The sequence below is a fragment of the Bos mutus genome, chromosome 11, assembly GCF_027580195.1.
Source record: "Bos mutus isolate GX-2022 chromosome 11, NWIPB_WYAK_1.1, whole genome shotgun sequence".
NCBI lineage: Eukaryota > Metazoa > Chordata > Mammalia > Artiodactyla > Bovidae > Bos > Bos mutus.
The window spans coordinates 91,487,252-91,508,070 of NC_091627.1; the positions used below are offsets into that span (position 1 = coordinate 91,487,252).

The 20,819-nt window shown below is 35.5% G+C and overlaps 1 protein-coding gene across 8 annotated transcripts in view; it reads right to left on the reverse strand.

Annotated features, from left to right (window-relative positions):
• BIRC6 (baculoviral IAP repeat containing 6) overlaps nucleotides 1–20,819 on the reverse strand; it is a 216,187-nt gene that overhangs the window by 155,485 nt on the left and 39,883 nt on the right. For all 8 annotated transcript variants that reach the window (XR_011466116.1, XM_070379760.1, XM_014477364.2 and 5 more), the window contains exons 5-10: nucleotides 18,102–18,213; nucleotides 15,900–15,982; nucleotides 14,081–14,303; nucleotides 13,838–13,998; nucleotides 8,864–8,922; nucleotides 2,937–4,331 (exon numbers count right to left, since the gene is read on the reverse strand). Coding sequence is in view for 7 of the 8 variants with exons in the window: in XM_070379760.1 (XP_070235861.1) it covers nucleotides 2,937–4,331; nucleotides 8,864–8,922; nucleotides 13,838–13,998; nucleotides 14,081–14,303; nucleotides 15,900–15,982; nucleotides 18,102–18,213 (2,033 nt within the window). In the remaining variant the exon portion in view is untranslated. The remainder of the gene's footprint in view (nucleotides 1–2,936; nucleotides 4,332–8,863; nucleotides 8,923–13,837; nucleotides 13,999–14,080; nucleotides 14,304–15,899; nucleotides 15,983–18,101; nucleotides 18,214–20,819) is intronic.

Consider the following 20,819-nt stretch of genomic DNA (forward strand, 5'->3'; position numbering starts at 1 on the left):
TGTAAATATTTTAAATAATAAAAGGACATCAGATATAGAGAATTCAAAAAATGAATGGTAAAAATGAATCAACAAATCATCTCAACAAATGAGCAGAAATTATTTTAAAAGAACAAAAGGCAATTATTAGAATTGAAAAGTAAAATGAAAAGTTTGCTAGAGACTCAATGCAGATTTGAGATGACAGTAAAAGGAATCAGTGAAATAAAACAGATCAATAGTTGCTAGTTACATATGAAAATTAAAAGTAAATCCTCATCAAAAAATAATAGATCAAAAAGAAGTAACAAAAGAATGGTATGTGCAAGAACAATCAATAATTTTACATACAGCATCATTCTTCAAACATGAATGTGAAATAGAGACATTTCCAAAAAAACAGACTGAGTTTTCTGCTAGCAGACCAGCCTTACCGTAAGTACTAACGAAAATCTTTCCAGATGAGATGAAGGCAACACAAAATCACAAGAAAAAAACAAAATGCCAGATAGAAGGTAAACATATTTTTTTCTCATTTAACTTTTTTAAAAGATAAAGACTATATAAAATAACACTTTTGGTTGGATTTATAACTCATCTAAATGTAATATATAAGACAACAGTAGCACAAAGCTGGGAGAGAGAAAAATCAGAGCGAAGTTTCTATATTTTACTAGATTTAAGCTAGCATTACCCTGAAGTAGACTGTGATAATCCAATAAGAAGACAATTTCAAGAAAAAGTATTAAAAAACAGAATCAACACAAGCACCAATGACATCACACCAAAGGACAGAATAGGAAGTAACTGGTAGGAAGCTCTAGAGGTCAGTAGTACCATCAACGCAACTACTGAACTAGAAAGAACGAATGGAGGCCTTCCCTAGGGCCCAGGGGTTAAGACTCTGTACTTCCACTGCAGGGAGCATAGGTTCAACTCCTGACTGGGGAACTAAGATCCCACATCCCACATGCTGTGCAAAAAAGGTTAATTTATAGCATTAATTGTACGTTTTAATCAACAGACTCAATGCTTCTCCATGAGAAAACTTTTACGCGATTCGAATATACTTACGAGATAGTGTCAAATCCATTTGATTTACAGTTTACAGTGCTTTTAAAACTCTACTTTATGGATTGTTATTTGAACATTTTAAAACAACTTTTTTGTTCTCTTTATTGCTATTAGTCTCATCTTTTCAAATGCATTTTGATCAATTAATCCTTAAGCAACTGGGGAATAATTTTTAAAGCAATTAACTTCTCATGTTTTCTCTTGTCCTTCAATTCATCTAAATCCCATCACAATCGTGATCACTTCCTAGAAATTGTCATTGTTTAAACTCTATGAAAACACTGATCTATTTTATAACTTAAATGTTATTTCTCCTCTGAATCGCCAAAACCATATCTCATCAAAAATTCAAATCATTAAACTCTGATTGCACTTGTGAAAACTACTAGTATCTTATGACTACGTGCCCTGGGAACAGGTCACTCAGATTCCAAAACCACTTCCATTTCGAATGGCCTACAGCAAGTTAAACTGTTTTCATTTTTTTTAATCTTTCAGATTAAAATATACCAAAAAGTTCAAAGTATAGAAGTTCAATAAAAGCAGGCTCTCCTACTTTTATTATATTCTGGCAATTTAATGTAGTTTAAGCACACCTGGACAGACTGCCCAGGTCTGAACACTAACTCTGTCATTTATTAGCTCTGTGACTTAGGCAAGTTAAATTACTTAACCTCTCTCTTCCTCAATGTTTTTTTTTTCTTAGAGATAACTAAAATGAAGACAAAACTAGCACATACCTCATAAAGTTAGTGTGATGACTAAAATTAACAAAGCTAAAACTCTCACAGAAATGAACTGGCATATACATCATTAAGCTCAGATTATCCTTGATACCACATAGTATTTTAATGATTTTTCTGAAAGTTTCACTATTCTAAAGCTATTTTAGACTATTCCTTTTTAAAAAATAATCTAGTTAGATGTTGATGTTATTTGGCTTTTTCCATCATGTTATTTCACTAAATGTGTTTCAAAGAAAGCAATCCACATCACCACATCCACCATTATCCTTCTTAGCCAAACTCTTGAAATCTTTTTAGAGAGAGGAAAAATTCAGATTAATTCCTACCAGAACCACAAATGAGATACATACCTCTTCCCAATCCCAATTTTTCTGCCAAGCACTGGTTATAGTCACTGAGGCTTCAAGTATCTCCTGGTCCTAAATTCCTACTAAACAATCAATAGGACTATTCACTTTGCCTCATATGGTCAGTAATTCCTTAGTAACACTACCTGTTACTCTACAAGATGCCTCAAATATTGCAAAACTGACTCACTGTCTGCAAAAAGTTAGGATTAAATATGACAAGGAACATTTATTTGGCAGAATTAATAATTATTTACCACTTTTATTTCAGAAGAAAATAACAACATGTATTAATATTTGTGCCAGAAACTTTACAGACATTATTTCATTTAATTCTGTCAAGCCTGGAAATAGACTGTCTTTCCTAGTTTATAAATCAACAAAGGTTTACTGAGTTTAAAGTAATCTGTCCAAGGCTACAAATTTGAGCAGATGCAGTTGGGATTCACAGAAATTACAGCAGGTTATCTTCTTGAGGTTAAAGCAGTGAAGATACTTTCTGAGAGACTTACTAACTTTTTTACAATTAGAATCCTTACCTAGGGCAGTAGGAAAGTGTTTTAAGAACAGGTAAAACAGTACAAAGATTCACCACTTCATCATAAACATAAATTTCTCTCCATCTATATGGATCTAAAAGTCACACTCGGTATACACATAAATGAATGCCCTGTACATTGATTTCATAAGACTGATGAAGAACCAAACAAGCCCACAGCTTACCTTTGGTGCACACACACAGCTTGTCTGTGCCCGAGCAGTAAATGAACCAAACAAGCCCACAGCTTACCTTTGGTGCACGCACACAGCCTGTCTGTGCCCGAGCAGTAGATGACAGAAACGAATGCGTCCTGTTCCTCAGTGCCCTCCTTTTTAGGAGGTTCCACTTTGGCCAAAATTTCAAAGTTTGAAAGATCTAATATTTTTACATATCCTCCCTGAGTAGTTATGACCAGGTGTCCAAGAGTAGAAATGTCAGACTTTTTTCCTCTCTCAACCCCGTTCTTTGCGGTTAACTGCATCTCCTCAGGAGGTTCCTCACAGTCATCCTCTCGGTTATCCAATATATCTGGTGGAAGCAAAATGAGCGAGGTAATTGTGTCCTGGGGATCTTTGATATGCTGGATTTTTATTGGCTCCTCTTCTAATGTCACTATCCGAGTGGCATAATTCATTTTATAAAGTATTAAATATCCACCACTAATGTTCCTCTGCTCAGGTTGAATTATCAAAGGAGTCTGTACATCTGCTGGTGATTCATGTTGAATTATACTAATATTTGCACCATTCACTGCAGCAAGATTTGATTCCAGCTCACCTTTTCGTCTATTACATAGTGCAGAGTTTAATTTATTTAAGTTATTCAAGGCCTCTACTTGATTTATTGCACTCAAGGATTCAACGGGGCATGTCCGCAGTCCTATCAATAAATGAATTCCATCAGCACAAGGAGTTATTGAGTCTATACAAAGATTCTCCTCCTCTGCAAACTTTGGCAGCCTCAAGCACTGAACCAAAGTCCCAGGCTTGGGAAACACAGAGTTCCACTTCTCAGAATCTGGAGAGGTAAGGTTGGCTGCTGCATCTGCAAACTGCTGAATGTAAGTCACAGGAGGGTCCTGCAACAACAACTGCTCCTGGCTATCCAGCTCCATCTCAATGATCTGTGGAACCGTAAAACCATCATCATGCAAACTTTTACTCATTATATTGTTCATCTGTGAAAAGATTTTTCCTGCTTTCTCATCAGATTCCTTGATGCTATAAAGAAGCAAAATGGGTAAAGTTCTCCTCACCAGAGGAGAATTTAATTCTGAGTTAGTGCAGGATTCATTGTCAGTTGACCCTTGTTCTGATACACTTTCACCCTGAGTTCTGCTTAAACCATCCAGTGACCTGTGAGAATTACTACTAACGGGTGAGGTAGCAGGAGATTTATAGGTTAATAAACCTCCAGCTAATAAACATGGAAAGGGAATGTTGTGTTGTTCCTGGTGCTTCTCCTTTGTCTTCTCACTCTTAGAGCTGGTTAAGCAAGGATTCGCCCCAAGTTCTTCAAGATCCTTAACAGTATCTTCAAGCACATTTGCAACAATCTCCCACTGAAGCTTTTCTGGCTGCTGGAGGATGCTGAGTGCTGTTATATCAAGGCTCACTTCCATGGCTTCCTTCTGTGATGTATGCCCTTTGAAAAGGAACAATATTCATTACAAATGACTTTGTGAATGTAAATCAAAATCTGTAGTATAACATTTTCATTAGTTCTCTTTTAATCATCCAGTCGGTGCATTTTAAACACATTAATGGAAGAATTTAGTCCTTTTACAGGAAATTTAATCCAAGCTGAGAAGAACCTACTCAGAAAAACCATAGATATTAAAGAGTCTCAAAAATCATTTTCAAGTCACAATACACTCTCCTGGCAATCTGTGAACAAAATCCTTTTTTAAAAAAAGAGAAAGAATAAACGGGTTAAGAATGAAGAGATTATTAATATCATAATAACAGACTTCTGCCCTTCAATTCTACACTAAAATTACACTCAATACTATGCATCTGTCCTTTATGCACTTTGCAGAATACCCATGAAACATTACTATAGTCTCAGTTCATCACCTCTTTCCCACTCCACATGCTAATTATCAGTTGACTGTCTTAGTATGTAACAGTATGCAATTTAACTCGAACCTCAGCTCAGAAAAATAGTAACCACAAAAAGTTTCCCAAATTTGTCATTTTAAGTGAAATATAAACATCTTCTAGGGCTTCTCTGGTGGCTCAGTGGTAAAGAATCTGCCTGCCAATGCAGGAGACACAGATTAGATAACTGGTGTAGGAAGACTCCACACACAGTGGACCAACTAAGCCCGTGCACCACAACTACTGCGCTTGCACTCTAGAGCCCGGGCCAATAATTAGTGCACCCACACCCACAGCTACCGAAGCCCCCATACCCTAGAGACCATGCCCCGCAGCAAGAGAAGCCCCCGCAATGAGAAGCCTAGCACAACCAGAGAAAAGCCATGCAGCACAAAAGACCCAGGAGAGCCTAAAGAAATAAACAATTTAAATGTCTTCTGTACTATCTGCTAATATTTAGTTCAAGTCAACTACATTACATTATTCCTATTGACTTTTTGTTTATTGTGTGCTTCAAACTATCCCCTTCAAACAGAATAAAGGTCATTCCTCAGTCTCAATTCTCCAAAAATACCATCTCTCTCTACACAAAACCCTGACGTAGAGGTCAGTCAACCTCTTAACCAGGGATAATCTCTTGATACTAAATGCAAAGTTTCAACTCATCCTTTATTTTTCTCAACAGCACAAACTATCAGGCAACAATCTATTACAAACAATAATATAAAAAATCAGTCTACGTAACTTGTGGAAATGAAAAAAAAAATTGAAATTGGCTTTACAATTTTAGATTAAGAAGAACTCAGAAAAGGAAGGAAATAAGTATAACTCAAAGTGAGTGCACAGAAGTTTGAAAGTTACCCAAGGAAAGGAATGAACAAGAGAGATTTATGGAAACCAAACATTTGAGTTATACTGAAAGCTCTGTTTATACCATTTTGTTAACCATTTCATAAACAGTATCTTCAAAATGCTAACAGCTTTATCAGGACTTCTTTATTTTCTGAGCATAATCTTCTCATTTCATATAATGTCACTATTGTCATCCAGAACAATATCCATGTCTCACTAAACAGAAAAAACTTAGTTACAAACTTCACAATTTAATTGTACTAGTAAGTTGTTTATTTAACCACTCATTTGACTATATTCGTGTGCAGTCTTTATATTGCCATGCAATAATTACATATATTTACTCTATGAATTCACTCATTTAGACATGAGGTTGAAAGCTGACAGTGAGATTTTTATAACATGTAATAATACACTGTAACTAAATTGTAACTTACTTGATAAGTTATGATAGAAAATTGCCAAGAAAAAGCTATTTTAGTCTGTGCACATTTTAAAAGAAAATAAATTAACCATTAGTTACATATATTAACCACAGTTAAGACAATATTCAAAGCAAAGGTCATGTGAGATGAGAATATCCATTAAAAAAGAAAATGTAACAGGTAACATTACTACTCTGCTGCTTCTCAACTATTTAATCAATGTCTAGGACTCTACATTCCCCTTATAAGATTGGCAAAGCACAGTGACAACTGTCAATACTGCAGTTAAGGAAAACTGTGATCTTTACTTGCCTCAGAAGTTCTCAAACCAACTGGACCACAAAATAAATTTTTATAAAACATACCTACAAATATCCTGCAGCATAATGTTCTTCAGATAATCATGTTGGGAAACCCTTCTCTACCCTGCTTACTGAGCTGCTGTCAGTCCCACAGTTCAACCAGCCAACTTCCAGGGGTTTAAATTATGCATATTCCTGAACCACCAAATTTCAATTTGAATTGTTCTTCAATCTCTTGCCAAACACTCTTCCCACTCTACAAAAGAAGGTGTACTCCTTAATTCTGATATGTGGACCAAAGACCAAACTTGTCTTTCCTGTATCATCTAGATACTTTCAAAAATCCTTAACTTTCAACTAAAAAACAGATAAAAAAAGTCTCTTAAGTTTCCATTTACACTTTTGAAATTAAGAAATACAACCTATAATTCTTCAGATCATATCATTCAAATTGATGGGATGAGCTTAGAGCTAGGAAATGTAAGTTGTGAAACAGCATCTATTACTTAATTTTACATACTTCAAGAAGACAATACATTTCCCATTTAATATCACAAGCCTTCATAAATTCACCAATAGTCTCTCAATATAAAATTAGTTTAAAAGGTTATACATATTTTACTATAAATGAATGAACCACTTACAAAGCCTCAAAGCAAGTAAAAATTCTACACTGGAAGAATTTTTTTTTTCTCATACCACAGCTACCTAGTTTCAATACTATAAAAGGACACCACTCCCAACCTTAAATGAGGTATCATAGAAAAGAGTCAACAAAAACATACAGTAATATTCTAGGTACCAGGAAGTGAAGAGGACTACAGAATCTAAAGGAAGTGTGAAAGATCAAACTGGCAGATGAAAAATATAAAGGTAAAAAAGGGATAAGGAAACAGATCAAGATGCAACAATTACAATTACAAAAATACCTACTGAGATCCTTAGACCAAGAGCAAAGAGTTAAGCAACAGCATACAAAGGAAAGATTAAAGTTAGAATAAAAAAATTTAAGGGCAGAAAAAAGAACATTTAGTTTAAACATTTCACTTTACATAGGAAAAACCGAAACCCAGAGAGTTTAAGTGACTTGACAAGACCAAAGACATTTCATAAGAGTTCAAGCTCTAACCAGATCTCCAGATAAGGAATGAGTATTCTTGTCAGATGTTTAAAACTGCAACAGTAGCCCTTTCTTGGGCCAAGGGGTAACAAACTGGAAAAAGAGCATACTTCATCAGACTACATTTTTAAATGCAATCAATTATTCTTCCCAGACCTAATTACACATTTGTGTTATTATTCAGGGCAGTTTCCTACTTTTATTAATTTTTTCATTCTAAGAACTACCTTAAAAGATAAATGAAGGTGAATCTAAAAATCAGTGCAGTATTTTGTTTGGTGGCTTTAAAAAAAAAAATTTACAACAAATTAGAATTGAGAGCATCTGCTACACTATACTAACTTTTGACATATAACTTTTAACAACCGAACTATCTAAAACCAAGTTTCCTCTAAAGAGATTTCATAAGTTATGTATGTCCTTATTTCATGACATTGACATTAGAATACAGCTACAATTTCATAATGGTCACTTCTTTAAAATAGTGGCTACTGCCCAAGTACTCTGCTTCACAAATTTTAATCTTAGTTACCAAATTATATATAAGAGATTTAAATATCACTATTTTATACACTAGAAAATGCAATCGGACTATAATAAATGACAGAGTTAGGATTTGAATTCTGATACAATAAAACTATTTTGAGATGCCTTGCCTATAACTACATTAAAATATGAAGCCTTTTATACCCCTTTGCCCTAATATTTCATAAAGTTTTCTTTTAGAAATAAGAAATCACTAATTAATAATTATTAATTATTGATTTAAACATTATATTTATTTAACAACACAATACAGTATACAAATAAACTGAACATATTGGGAAGAGTTTAATGTCACTGACTTACATAACAGAGATTTAGTAAGATTCATTTTTAATTCCTTTGGCGCAATTTAAATTTTTAGTATGAAACTACATATACATTACTAATTCAAAATCTGATACATAATTGAGTCTTCTTTGTATATAAATGAAAATTTAGACTTTGTACTCAAAATATAGAATTATTTGGTATTTAGCTCTACCTAGAAACTAGATAGAAACTATATCAGAGAAGGCAATGGCACCCCACTCCAGTACCCTTGCCTGGAAAATGCCATGGACGGAGGAGCCTGGTAGGCTGCAGTCCGTGGGATCGCTAAGAGTCAGACACGACTGAGAGACTTCACTTTCACTTTTCACTTTCATGCATTGGAGAAGGAAATGGCAACCCACTCCAGTGTTCTTGCCTGGAGAATCCCAGGGACGGGGAAGCCTGGTGGGCTGCCGTCTATGGGGTTGCACAGCTGGACACGACTGAAGTGACTTAGCAGTAGTAGCAGAAACTATATAAATGCAAGGATATAAAAATAGATTATCTAACATTTTTTACATACCTGTCACAGAATCTGATCTGGAATGCTCTTCACTGTCTGAATCCTCCAGTAAATCATCACTTAAAAAAGACAAATTAAAAATTTCCATTTCAAAATAAAGTACACATGAGAAAGCAAAGTATAATGTTACAACCATTGTTTCGTGTCTAAAACTTGAGCATCACACAACTAGCTTATGTAATATATAAGTTGACTGAAACCCTGATTACACTAACAGTGAATCATCTTAAATCATTAAATAAATGCTTGCCTGAAATAAAGCGTGGTAATCTCTGAAAATTTATAGTAGAATCTGTAGGATTTTGACAACTGAAGAGGTGTAGACAGGGATAGTTTGGGTAAATAAAATGAAACAAAACAAAACAACAGCTAATAAAATCAAACACAAGCTTCCAGTAGTAAAATTTTAATAACCACTCTATTACTAGGTACGGGCTTCCCTGGTAGCTCAGATGGTAAAGTGTCTACCCGCAATGCAGGAGACCCGGGTTCAATCCCTGGGTCGGGAAGATCCCCTGGAGAAGGCAATGGCATCCCACTCCAGTACTCTTGCCTAGAAAATTCCATGGACTGAGGAGCCTGGTAGGCTATAGTCCATGGGGTCAGCAAGAGTCGGACACGACTGAGCAACTTTCACTTTCACTTTCCCAGGTGGCACTAATGGTAAAGAACCTGCCTGCCAGTGCGGAAAACAGAAGTGACACAGGTGTGATCCCTGGGTCAGGAAGATCCCCTGGAGTTGGGCATGGCAAACCACTCCATTAGTCTTGCCTGGAGAATCCCATGGACAGAGGAGCCTTATGCGCTACAGTTCAGAGGGTCGCAGAGTCAGACATGACTGAAGTGACTTAGCACTCTACTCCTGAATTCAGGAAAGTTATACCTTAAAACCAATTAGAACAGCTGGGTAAATATGTGTGTATAGAAGTGTTTTCACAGAAACACGCATTCCCCATTTGTGTTTTGCTCTTGCTTTTATTTATTTATTTTTTGCTTGTTTGGGAAGGGCCGTTAAGAAATCCCTGACACGCAGGAAAACTACTACAACTTAAGAGTCAAGACAATAAGACAATAGCTGCTCTTTTGCTTTCATTCAAGTAGCCAAGAAATTGCCAGCCTCTCTCTTTGCACCCCATTTTATTCTCAGTCTCCACTGTTAGCAGATAAGAAAAAAAGATATAATTACAGAGCACTCCAGCACAACATTAGGCTGTGTCTGAATGAACAATCAGCACGTTTATAGTAGTTCTAAAATTTTGATAAACTACAAAAATTAAAAGATGCAGTTCACAGGAAGGAAAAGTAATTCTCCCTTTTTGAAACAATAGGCTGCACATCCATCTGAAAGAACTGCTACTGCTGCTGCTGCTAAGTCGCTTCAGTCGTGTCCGACTCTGTGCGACCCCACAGACGGCAGCCCACCAGGCTCCCCCATCCCTGGATTCACAGGCAAGAACACTGGAGTGGGCTGCCATTTCCTTCTCCAATGCATGAAAGTGAAAAGTGAAAGTGAAGTTGCTCAGTCCTGTCCGACTCTTAGCGACCCCATAGACTGCAGCCCACCAGGCTCCTCCATCCATGGGGTTTTCCAGGCAAGAGTACTGGAGTGGGGTGCCATTGCCTTCTCCTCTGAAAGAACTAGGCATTTATAATGCTATTTTATATAAAATATAACCTGGCAATCTCCCTTACAAATGCTTAAAGTAATATCTGAAACTGGGGTAGAGGGATATTTGCTTAGATATTTTTGACAAAATTTCTGTGTTTTTTTCAACTGGTAGTAACTAGCATAACCAATTTCATGCTATAACTTAAAAATTTTAAAAAAGGATGTGAAAAAGATAAGCTCCTATGTTAGCCTTAAGCTATTCAAATACTAAATGGCTAGTCTCAGAAAAATAATAAAGATGCTTGGAAAAATAAATCTTAAGAGGAAATATTAATGACTGGGAATTTATCCAAAATAAAGAAGTCCAAACCAAGAAAACATAGTAGATTTTGAGGATTTCTGCATCAAGAAAAATAGTTAAATTATTACCCATCTACACTTAGATAAAAGATAATCTAGTAGTAGTATATTTTAAAGACAGAATTTAGGTGTTCTGAAGTTACTAAGAATGTTACAAAGGGTTGCCAGATAATTGCCTTAATTAAACCACCAAAAAAAAAAAAAAGGCTTTATTGTGAAAGTTTTCAAAATAGTATTTTGAAAAATATATTTTACAGAAAAACACTCATACTGCCATGTGATAAACTCATGAGTAAAACAACTGAATTGTACACTTAAAAGGGTGAATCTTATGATAGGTAATGATGCATCAATAAATTTCTTTTAATCACATGGATTAAAAAAAAACTACACAGCTAAAGGTTAACATGACTTGATGGTATGAAAATGGAGACTCCATTCAGTTTACTTCCATGTATTCTCCAACATTTCTACAATAAGCATGCATTTATAGCTGACCGTTAAACAACACACAGGTTAGATGTACCAGCCCTCCCTGCAGTGGAAATTCTGTGTATAACTTAAATTGTTGGCCTTTTGCATCCATGGTTCTGCACCTACAGATTCAACTAACCTTAGTTTGTGTAGTATTCACTTTAAAAAATAACTGGACTCACACAGTTCAACACTGAACTCATGCTGTTCAAGAGTCAACTATACTTACATAATAGACACTAAATTTACTAAAGTCTTTTACATGAAATAAAACCTTTTGCAAAGTAATAAACATGCAAAAAATATATGAATAAGTTTAAAATGCTTAGTTAAGATTATATATGCTAATAGTACAGATTTATCTTAGTTTTGGTATATAACTAAGATATACAACAATATAAGCAACTTTAGAGTTAACTCAGTAAATTTTTGCCAATTTGAAAAACATAACATACAAATGAGGCATCTAGACAAAATGTTAATTCGTTAAAATTAAATGTGTCCTTGGGACTTCTCTGGTGATCCAGTGGTTAGGAATCCGCCTTCCAATGCAGGGTTCTCTGCTTCAATCCCTTGTCAGGGAACTGGGCAATTAAGCCCATGCACCCACAACTAGACAGGCTGCACGCCACAACTATGACTCGATGCAACCAAATAAATTAAAAATACATTAATTAAATTAAACACATCTGAAATATTCCTTAAATAAATTCAGAACAAAGACAGATGTTGCCTACTAAGTAGAAACAGACAAAAAACAATTTCTAAGCAAGCTATACTGTAATACTTTAAACTTCTTGATTAAGCTTTAACTTAATTCAGTTAATGTATTATTTCTCAAGCTAATGAAACAGAGTATATTTTAAAATAAAATATGCTATTATATATATACTATATCTTGTGCCTCAGAGGCAGAAGTGGTTTGATTCATTATATCCAATACCAATCCAACAGGAATCCTGCTAACCCTGGAGGAGACAAAGCAGGGATAAAGGGCTTGAAGCTCCACGTCTTCAGCTTCCTCCAACCACCGGAGTAATCTTTGTAACCTTCTACCCAAAAAGATTTTCAGTCTCTTAAAAAAGCAGGCAGAGGGATTTATATCTCAGTCCCAACACACTAGCTCAGATAACACCTGTCCACCAGAAATACTGGATATATGTTTACCTAAAATGTGAAACACTTTACCAAGGTTTGTGTGTGTATCTGTATAATCTTAAAAGTATATCTTGATTCAAATTTTAATCCTCAAATTACAAAACTCTGGAGTCAAAAGTTCTAATTAAGTCAGTGTGTTCAGGACATACCAAGTTCATTATCTTCTATGAATAATTTTCCACTAATTTCTAAGAAAATCAGAGATCAAGCAGGATTCATTTTCAGTTCTATTGGCAAATATGGTCAAACTCAAGACAACAATGGGCCAAGTGCTTTCTCATTAAGCTTTCACAGGGACTTGAAATAACTGAGAACACCATGATGCTTTAATTCAGCCTGTTCCAGAGCTCAGACCACATTCATTTACAGACCCATAATTTCCACATACTATTAGCAACAGGGACTAGACATTTAATACGCAGTGAATTTTCCATTAAATAATGAAAAAAATCTCCATTAGTAAAGTTTCACTACCAAACAGTGAGGTAAAATGATTAAATCACTGTGGTATAACACCAATCACACATCAGTAACACAAGAAGTCCTGCAAGTGAAATGATAGATCTCCATACGAGACATCTGATCACAGTTACACAGGCTCCATTTCATATTACTGCCTTCAGAATCTTACAAAGTGGTAGCTGCTATTGCTGAAGACCAGCTGAGTGGCTTATGGAACCTTTCATTCTGCCTCCATGGGACCATCACAAATGTTGCTCTATAATCCAACCCAGTTCAGAGTTACAAGTGCAGTGCCTCTTGGGAGACAACCAGGTGACGTGGGATTACACCCTGATTCTCTCCCCGCAGATCAAATACAGCCACAGAAATCAGGAAACTCTAGGAAGGCTGAATGGAAGAGAATCCAGCACAAGCCTACCAGAATCTTTAACTGGCAATGATTATTGTACCTCAACTCATTGCTGACTACTAATACATTTAAATAAAAATTAGATTATCTAGCCTAACCACAGGTTATTTCACTATTGATTACCATTTCTATATTTTAGGTACTAATGAAAAAGGAGAAATGAACCAAATGATTCAACAGCTCTATGAAAAGAATTAGTAGAAGGTGAAGTTACAAGTCTAATCCAAGGATTTCATTATTTAGAATTTATATTTCAATGGAGTGATTATTCCATTGGTATGGATTGAGACAGAAAATAAAATATGTTTTACAGACTATGGTGTTGGTGAATGAAAATTTATTTCAGGAATTATACTGTTCTTTTGGATTTCTAACCAAACAGTGACTCTCTAATCTCTTGATCAAATGCCTTCTGTCTCTTTCATTAGAATTAAGAGAATATACAATTTAGGAAGAGAAAACACTTAATTTCCATAAATATTATTAAAACAAATTTACACACCTATCTCCTTCCAACTTTGGTATATCTGAGCAACTAGAGGAGTCTTCCAGCCATGCCAAAGTTGGTCTCCTGGATTCAACTGCTGAGCTTGGTTCTCCCGACAGAATAAGCTGTTGTACAATTGCTGGATCATACGCATTAATTTCAAACTTTAAGTGCACCTAAACAAATAAATGAAAAGCCTAAATTTACAACTGATTTTTTTTTCAGTTACTGATTTGTTCCTTCAAAATTAAAACATACCTTCATAAGTTTGGAAACATCCCATATACAGATCTTTCCTCGTTTTGTTGCAGCAGCTAAAAAGTGAGGGCAGCTCCCGGACCCAAAGCAAGATATTCGGTCAGTTCCATCCGTGCAAGGAAACTGTGCAGGACTTGTTGCAAGAGTGACCGACAACGGTACATTCTGTGTATGCTCACCTTTCACAAACGGGCAGTTTGGGGAATGTCTCTCGTGTTCAGACCTTCACACAAATTAAAAAAGGGAAAATTTACTAAGCAACTAAGCTGTTAAGTCTGTAACACTAAAAGAGAACTCTATGATATTTTTTCTTAAAAAAAAAAAAAAAAAAAATTAATTTAACCCTGAATATTCACTGGAAGGACTGTTGATGAAGCTTAAGCTCCAATACTCCGGCCCCACCTGATACAAAGAGCCAACCACTCACTGGAAAAGACCTTGATGCTGGGAAAGACTGAAGGCAAAAGAAGGGGGTAGCAGATAAGACGGTTAGATAGCATCACCGACTCAATTAACATGAATTTGAGCAACCTCAGGGAAATAGTGCAGGACACAGAAGCTTAGTGTACTAAAGTTCACGGGGTCACAAAGAGTCAGACAGACATGACAGCAACTGAACAACAACAACATTCTTTAATTAAAGACTCAAATACCAAAACTTTCCATTTTACTAAGATCACTAACATATTAACCACTCACTTTAACAACACTGCACCTACAACTTACCTACGTCCATATGTAAATCCTGGACAATTTGTAGTACAACAAGGTGTCTTACATAAATGCTTTTACATGGCATCTCCAGGCACATGACATTTAAAATGGATCTCGTCACAACTAAACCTTAGAGTATTTTTCCTCTTTCTAATTTCATCTGAGTTTTAACTTTTTAATTAAAATTTTATTTTAATAAGTGACATTTGACTATCTAAAATATAGCAAAAGACACATGTCAGGGCATAATATCCAACCCCAGTAATCTCCGATCCCACCTCCAGATAGCCACTATTATACTCCTAAAATATTTTTATAAACTTATACCCATATATATACATACAAAATAAACAGAGTTTTCTTTAAATAAACAGCTTATTATACAGTTCATTCTACAACAGCTTTCTTGATATAATAATGCACTGATGATGATTAATAGAGAACTGTTTATCCCTTTAACTGTTGGATCAGTCAATTATATGAATATATTTTATTTCTCTAGTCCCCTCCCAAAAGGCGTGTAAGATTTCCCAGTTTTTCACTACAGTGACCATTCGTGTTGTGCATAAGATGGTACCTGATAAAACGCATTATACAAATGTTTGCTATTATTACTATTTCTATTAGTAGGGCCTCAGGGTAGTTACGTAAAAGTGAGGTTCCAATACATGATTCTCTAATGTTTAACCAAGTTCTCAAATTTTATACACCAGAACAGACTCCCCAGAATTACTTTAAAATTAGAAATGTAAATCATAAGGCCCTCCTTCTATAGACTCCCTATTGATGAGCTCCCCACTAAAGAACAGGCTGAACTGCTGAATTTAATCATGCTTTTAAAATTTATTTTGTCATAGCCTTCTAGTTTTCAGTCAGAGTATACTTCCATTCTTTGGCACTTCTAATATGTACAGACCTTGGGAAATCAAAGACCTTAGAGATCCTGTATGCCAAGTGATATGACAGAGCACAGACAGCATTACCTCATTCTCTTAGAACAGAGGCAAAAATAGAGATGACAAATGGCAAGAGTATTAATATACAGATCAGAAACATAAAATATAGAAGCACTTAGCCTATTAAGTTCAGAAAAATCAAGACTCACCAAGGTTCATCAGTAGGTTCCCAGCAAACGAGACATACACTGCAAGTGAAGCACATGGCTCTGTCATCTCCAGATGAGGCAGGCTGCAAGTGTGTAGGGAAAACAGAAAAGGCTCATCAATACTAAAATAGCTTAATAAAAAGTCTTCTAAATAAGTTCATAATTTTAGGTAAAATTCCATATTGAGGAAAAGAAAATTAGCCTATACTACTAATATTAGGCTTGAACAACATATTTTTAATCCCCAAATGTTTATATATTTGCAGCTTTCTTTGAAAAATTGTGTTTCATCAGCAAACGACCACTGAATCAAATATGCGGACACACAGCCTCAATCTCTGGTCCAGCATCTTGTAATTGTATTGCTAAAGTATTTTAAACATAGTTAAGTACACAAGAGGAAATAGTCTAACAGGTTTATTTTGAAAAACTGAATTCTATGCTACTACATAAGCAAGGGTAAACATAATTTTTATGTTTAATAAAAAATAAAGTGAACATAATTCATGTAACATTCTTTAAGTAAGACAGGACAAAATCACACACACACACACACACATAAATATATATAAAATCAAAACCTGAACTAAAATATACCTTTGAAAACTAAAATTAATATTTTTGAGTACTTACTCTACTTAGTGCTTACTATATCTAAAGTGTAAATATATTTTTTAGAAGACTGAGATTAATCAGCCCCGAATACAGGTAGAAGATTCTAGAAAACCTATGATTTGATCTCTTTGAAAAAAACGGAATACAATGAAAAACAGCTAAATGGAAAAAATATCAAGGTGTCACTTAACAGAGGCTGTTATATGAAACAATACCAAAAAATAAGGAAGAAGATAAATTATTAGGAAAAATAGTCCTTATTCAATCCTTAATTTAGGGAAATAATTTCAATAATTCTAATACTAGCCAGTCTCCAAACAAACCTATCTTTAACTGGAAATCTGATGGACTTTGAATCAAATCTTCAAATATCTTGGTTTTCTGATATAATATTAGTTTAAGATACTCCAAGAACCCTTTAAGATAATGAAGGAATAATTATTCTTTTTTTTTTTTTTTTATTACTTTTAAAAAAAATCACATGCTCCCCATCCTGAACCCTCCTCCTCCCAACCTCCCCATACCATCCCCTGGGCCTTCCCAGCGCACCAGCCCCAAGCATCCAGCATCGTGCACTGAACCTGGACTGGCATCTCGTTTCATACATGACATTTCACATGTTTCAATGACATTCTCCCAAATCTTCCCACCCTCTCCCACAGATATTCTTAATATTCTTTATGACAATAACTTCATGTATCCAAAGTTTAATTTAGTTCCAAAATTAAATAACATGTCTTATGTAAACTGACATGTAATTATTAATTTCTTAGTTTCTTTAGCAATGGAAAAACACTGGTGAGCCAGTCAACATTATTCAGTTGAAGTTTCCTTTAATTGGTTTATTATGCCAATCTAAACTCATTTTTCTTAACTTGCTCTTTTACTTAACTGGCTCCGTGAAGTTTTCTATAACGTCCCATTCTCATGTCTTTTTCTCACACTCATCCTTACACTGTACACCTTCTTTCCTACATAAAATTATGACTCTTTCCCCTAATTATTTCCCTTTCTACATTTCTTAATCAATTCTTTAATACATACGTACTCAAGGCACACTGCACTACCTGCGAGGCTGCTTCCACAGCTGTCTGACATGTGGGTGATCCATATTCCGGTAAAATTAAAATTTCAAGAGTACTCCCATGTACTGCTTTTATCGTACTATCTTAACATATATACTCCTCTGTCACGAATGCGTAAGTCAAAACTGAAAAACACACACCTAGAGAGAACACTTCTCGAGACACAAATCTGGAGAATACTGCCTGTCTGCTGATGATTATATATAAAAACAGATTAAATATTATATTAATATGTAATCTGCAAGAAAATAGTTATAAGGCATTAACTCAATTATTCTTTTTTTAACCTTTTCACCTTTCATACACAGTATGTGATATAGGAAATAGTCAGTTAGTATTATGATCAAAGAAAGGTATAAGAACAAAACTCACATTACAGACACACAAGCACGGAGCCGTGTACCTAAAATAATACATACGTCTGAAAAAGTATTAAACGTTGACAGTCTTACTAAAGGCTACAAATTCACATTGAAAAACATTTTTCGACAGCCTTATTTACCTGATGATAAAATCCAGCTTGAGCCATGGGATCTGGCTGTGCCCATCTGTACCCTACATGAGGCCATGAGGTAAACGTCTCCCGTCTGTTAGCTTCACTATACATCAATGATCTAAAAGTAAACATACTTTATGTAACCAAAGTTAGGCACCAAATTACAGTGACACTGTTACTCACCACTGAAGAAAAAAGCTTACCAGATTATCAACAAAAACTGGGAATGTTTAATGACAAAGCTCAAATTTGTTTTATAAATTTGAAATAAGTTTTAGGAATTTCCCATGAACAGAATAGGGAAAAAGAAACATGATAAGATGGCTGCTGCTGCTGCTGCTGCTAAGTCACTTCAGTCGTGTCCGACTCTGTGCCACCCCATAGACGGCAGCCCACCAGGCTTCCCCGTCCCTGGGATTCTCCAGGCAAGAACACTGGAGTGGGTTGCCATTTCCTTCTCCAGTGCATGAAAGTGAAAAGTGAAAGTGAAGTCGCTCAGTCGTGTCCGACTCAGCAACCCCATGGACTGCAGCCCACCTCTGCCCATGGGATTTTCCAGGCAAGAGTACTGGAGTGGGTGCCATTGCCTTCTCCGGATAAGACGGCTACAACAGATAATTCCAAGGGTAGACTAAATTAACCAATGTTGCATAATAGCGATCAAAGAGCAGAGAATCTGAAAATGTAGAGGCACAGAACCCTATGCTTTTATCAAGTGACAAGTTTTGCATAAATGGATAAAACCACAGCCAAAGGAACAGTAGTTTTACCCCAATCATATTGAAAAAGTATATTCTAGTTTAAGTTTTTTTTAGGTAGAAAGCAATTTTTATGTTCTTTCTCCAGAGAAATCCTTTTTCAGGAAATCTATACTTTTCAGGGGATTATAAAAAAAAGGAAATCTTCATATGTTTTCATTAACATAATTAGCTCACTGAGACTGAACCTGCAACAACAATACCAGAATATCTTTTTAAAACAGACTATCAAAATTAGAAAAAGTGGACAGATTTTCTGTTCTGAAAACATGAAGATGTCTGTAGCCTTATCAAGCAATTATTTTTTTTTTCCAAATCAGGACACAACTATGAGTTAAACCTAAATCTCATTAGCAGTATTACAGGAAACTATGTACTAATTTAAGGGAAGAATTTAAAGAAAAGTATTTTTCTGGTCTCATAGTGATGAATTTTACCACTTTCTTTTATTGAATCAGTTTCTCTTCTGTGTTAGGAAAAGGAACTTTACATACTGGTCCTTTCTTATTTGAAGCTGTGTGGACTTTTTCTAATTTTGATAGTCTGTTTTATAAAGATATTCTGGTATTGGTGTAGATCCTTACTCCAGAGAAGGCGATGGCACCCCACTCTAGTACTCTTGCCTGGAAAATCACATGGGCAGAGGAGCCTGGTAGGCTGCAGTTCATGGGGTCGAAAAGAGTCGGACACGACTGAGCAACTTCACTTTCACTTTTCACTTTCATGCATTGGAGAAGGAAATGGCAACCCACTCCAGTGTTCTTGCCTGAAGAATCCCAGGGATGGGGAGCCTGGTGGGCTGCTGTCTATGGAGTCATACAGAGTCGGACACGACTGAAGAGACTTAGCAACAGCAGCAGACCCTTACTCAAACCTCCAACAGACCTCAGAGTTCAAGGTTTTGATAAGCGTTCCTAGAATCGTATTTAATGAAATAAAAACCACAGACTACATCAAAATTAGTACTTTGAGACATTTTAACACCTCCAGAAACACTGAAAATCCCATCTAATGAATGCATTTTCTAAAACAAACCATTCACCACAGCTTACACTGATTTCTTTAGAAAGTCTCCTACTGATTGCAAAGAAAATAGCTCTAAAATTATAATCTAAAGATAGGCAGGGCTCTCAGATAAGAAACACTGATTCTAAGTACATATCCTTCCTTTTTCCCTCTTCTCCAAACATATTGCAAAGAATATTTTAATGATAGCCAAAGACATATCACATGACAGTTAAGATTAAAAACGGCAGTCTCCACATTTTGCCCAAAAGTTAGAAAGCAGGGTTACTATGGAATATAAAAATACTTCCCAAATGTTAACAACCAATAGAAGTTACTTATATAATAAAAGAAGCCACTTAACAAAAAAAGGGCAACTGATTAAGCAGTTTTGGTTTACAAAAGGATAAACTAAAAAACATTGCAAACTAATATAAGAGAATATGGGAATTCCCTGGTGGTCCAGTGGCTGGAACTCCAGAGTTTAGCTGGTGAGAGCCTGGATTCAATCCCTGGTTGGAGAACTAGTATCCCACAAGCCATGTGGAACAGCCAATTAAAAAAAAAAAAAGAGCTATATTTAAGATAACGGAAGTTAAAGGTTAACTCATTCACTAATATTTTTGTTACATCGGCACGTACTCTTTATAAATGTACTTCAGAAAACAACATGAGCAGATAAATTCACATTCAATGAAAAAGTGAAAATGTAAAATGCTACTGCTACCGCTAAGTCACTTCAGTCGTGTCCGACTCTGTGCAACCCCACAGACGGTAGCCCACCAGGCTTCCCCGTCCCTGGGATTCTCCAGGCAAGAACACTGGAGTGGGTTGCCATTAAAATGCTACATGGGAAGGCAAATGTGAACTTAACAAAATCGCTAAATGTAGTAACTCAGCAAAATGTTTCTAAACTTCAGTACTGATAAATATTATCTCAAATAAAAATCACTTAAATTTT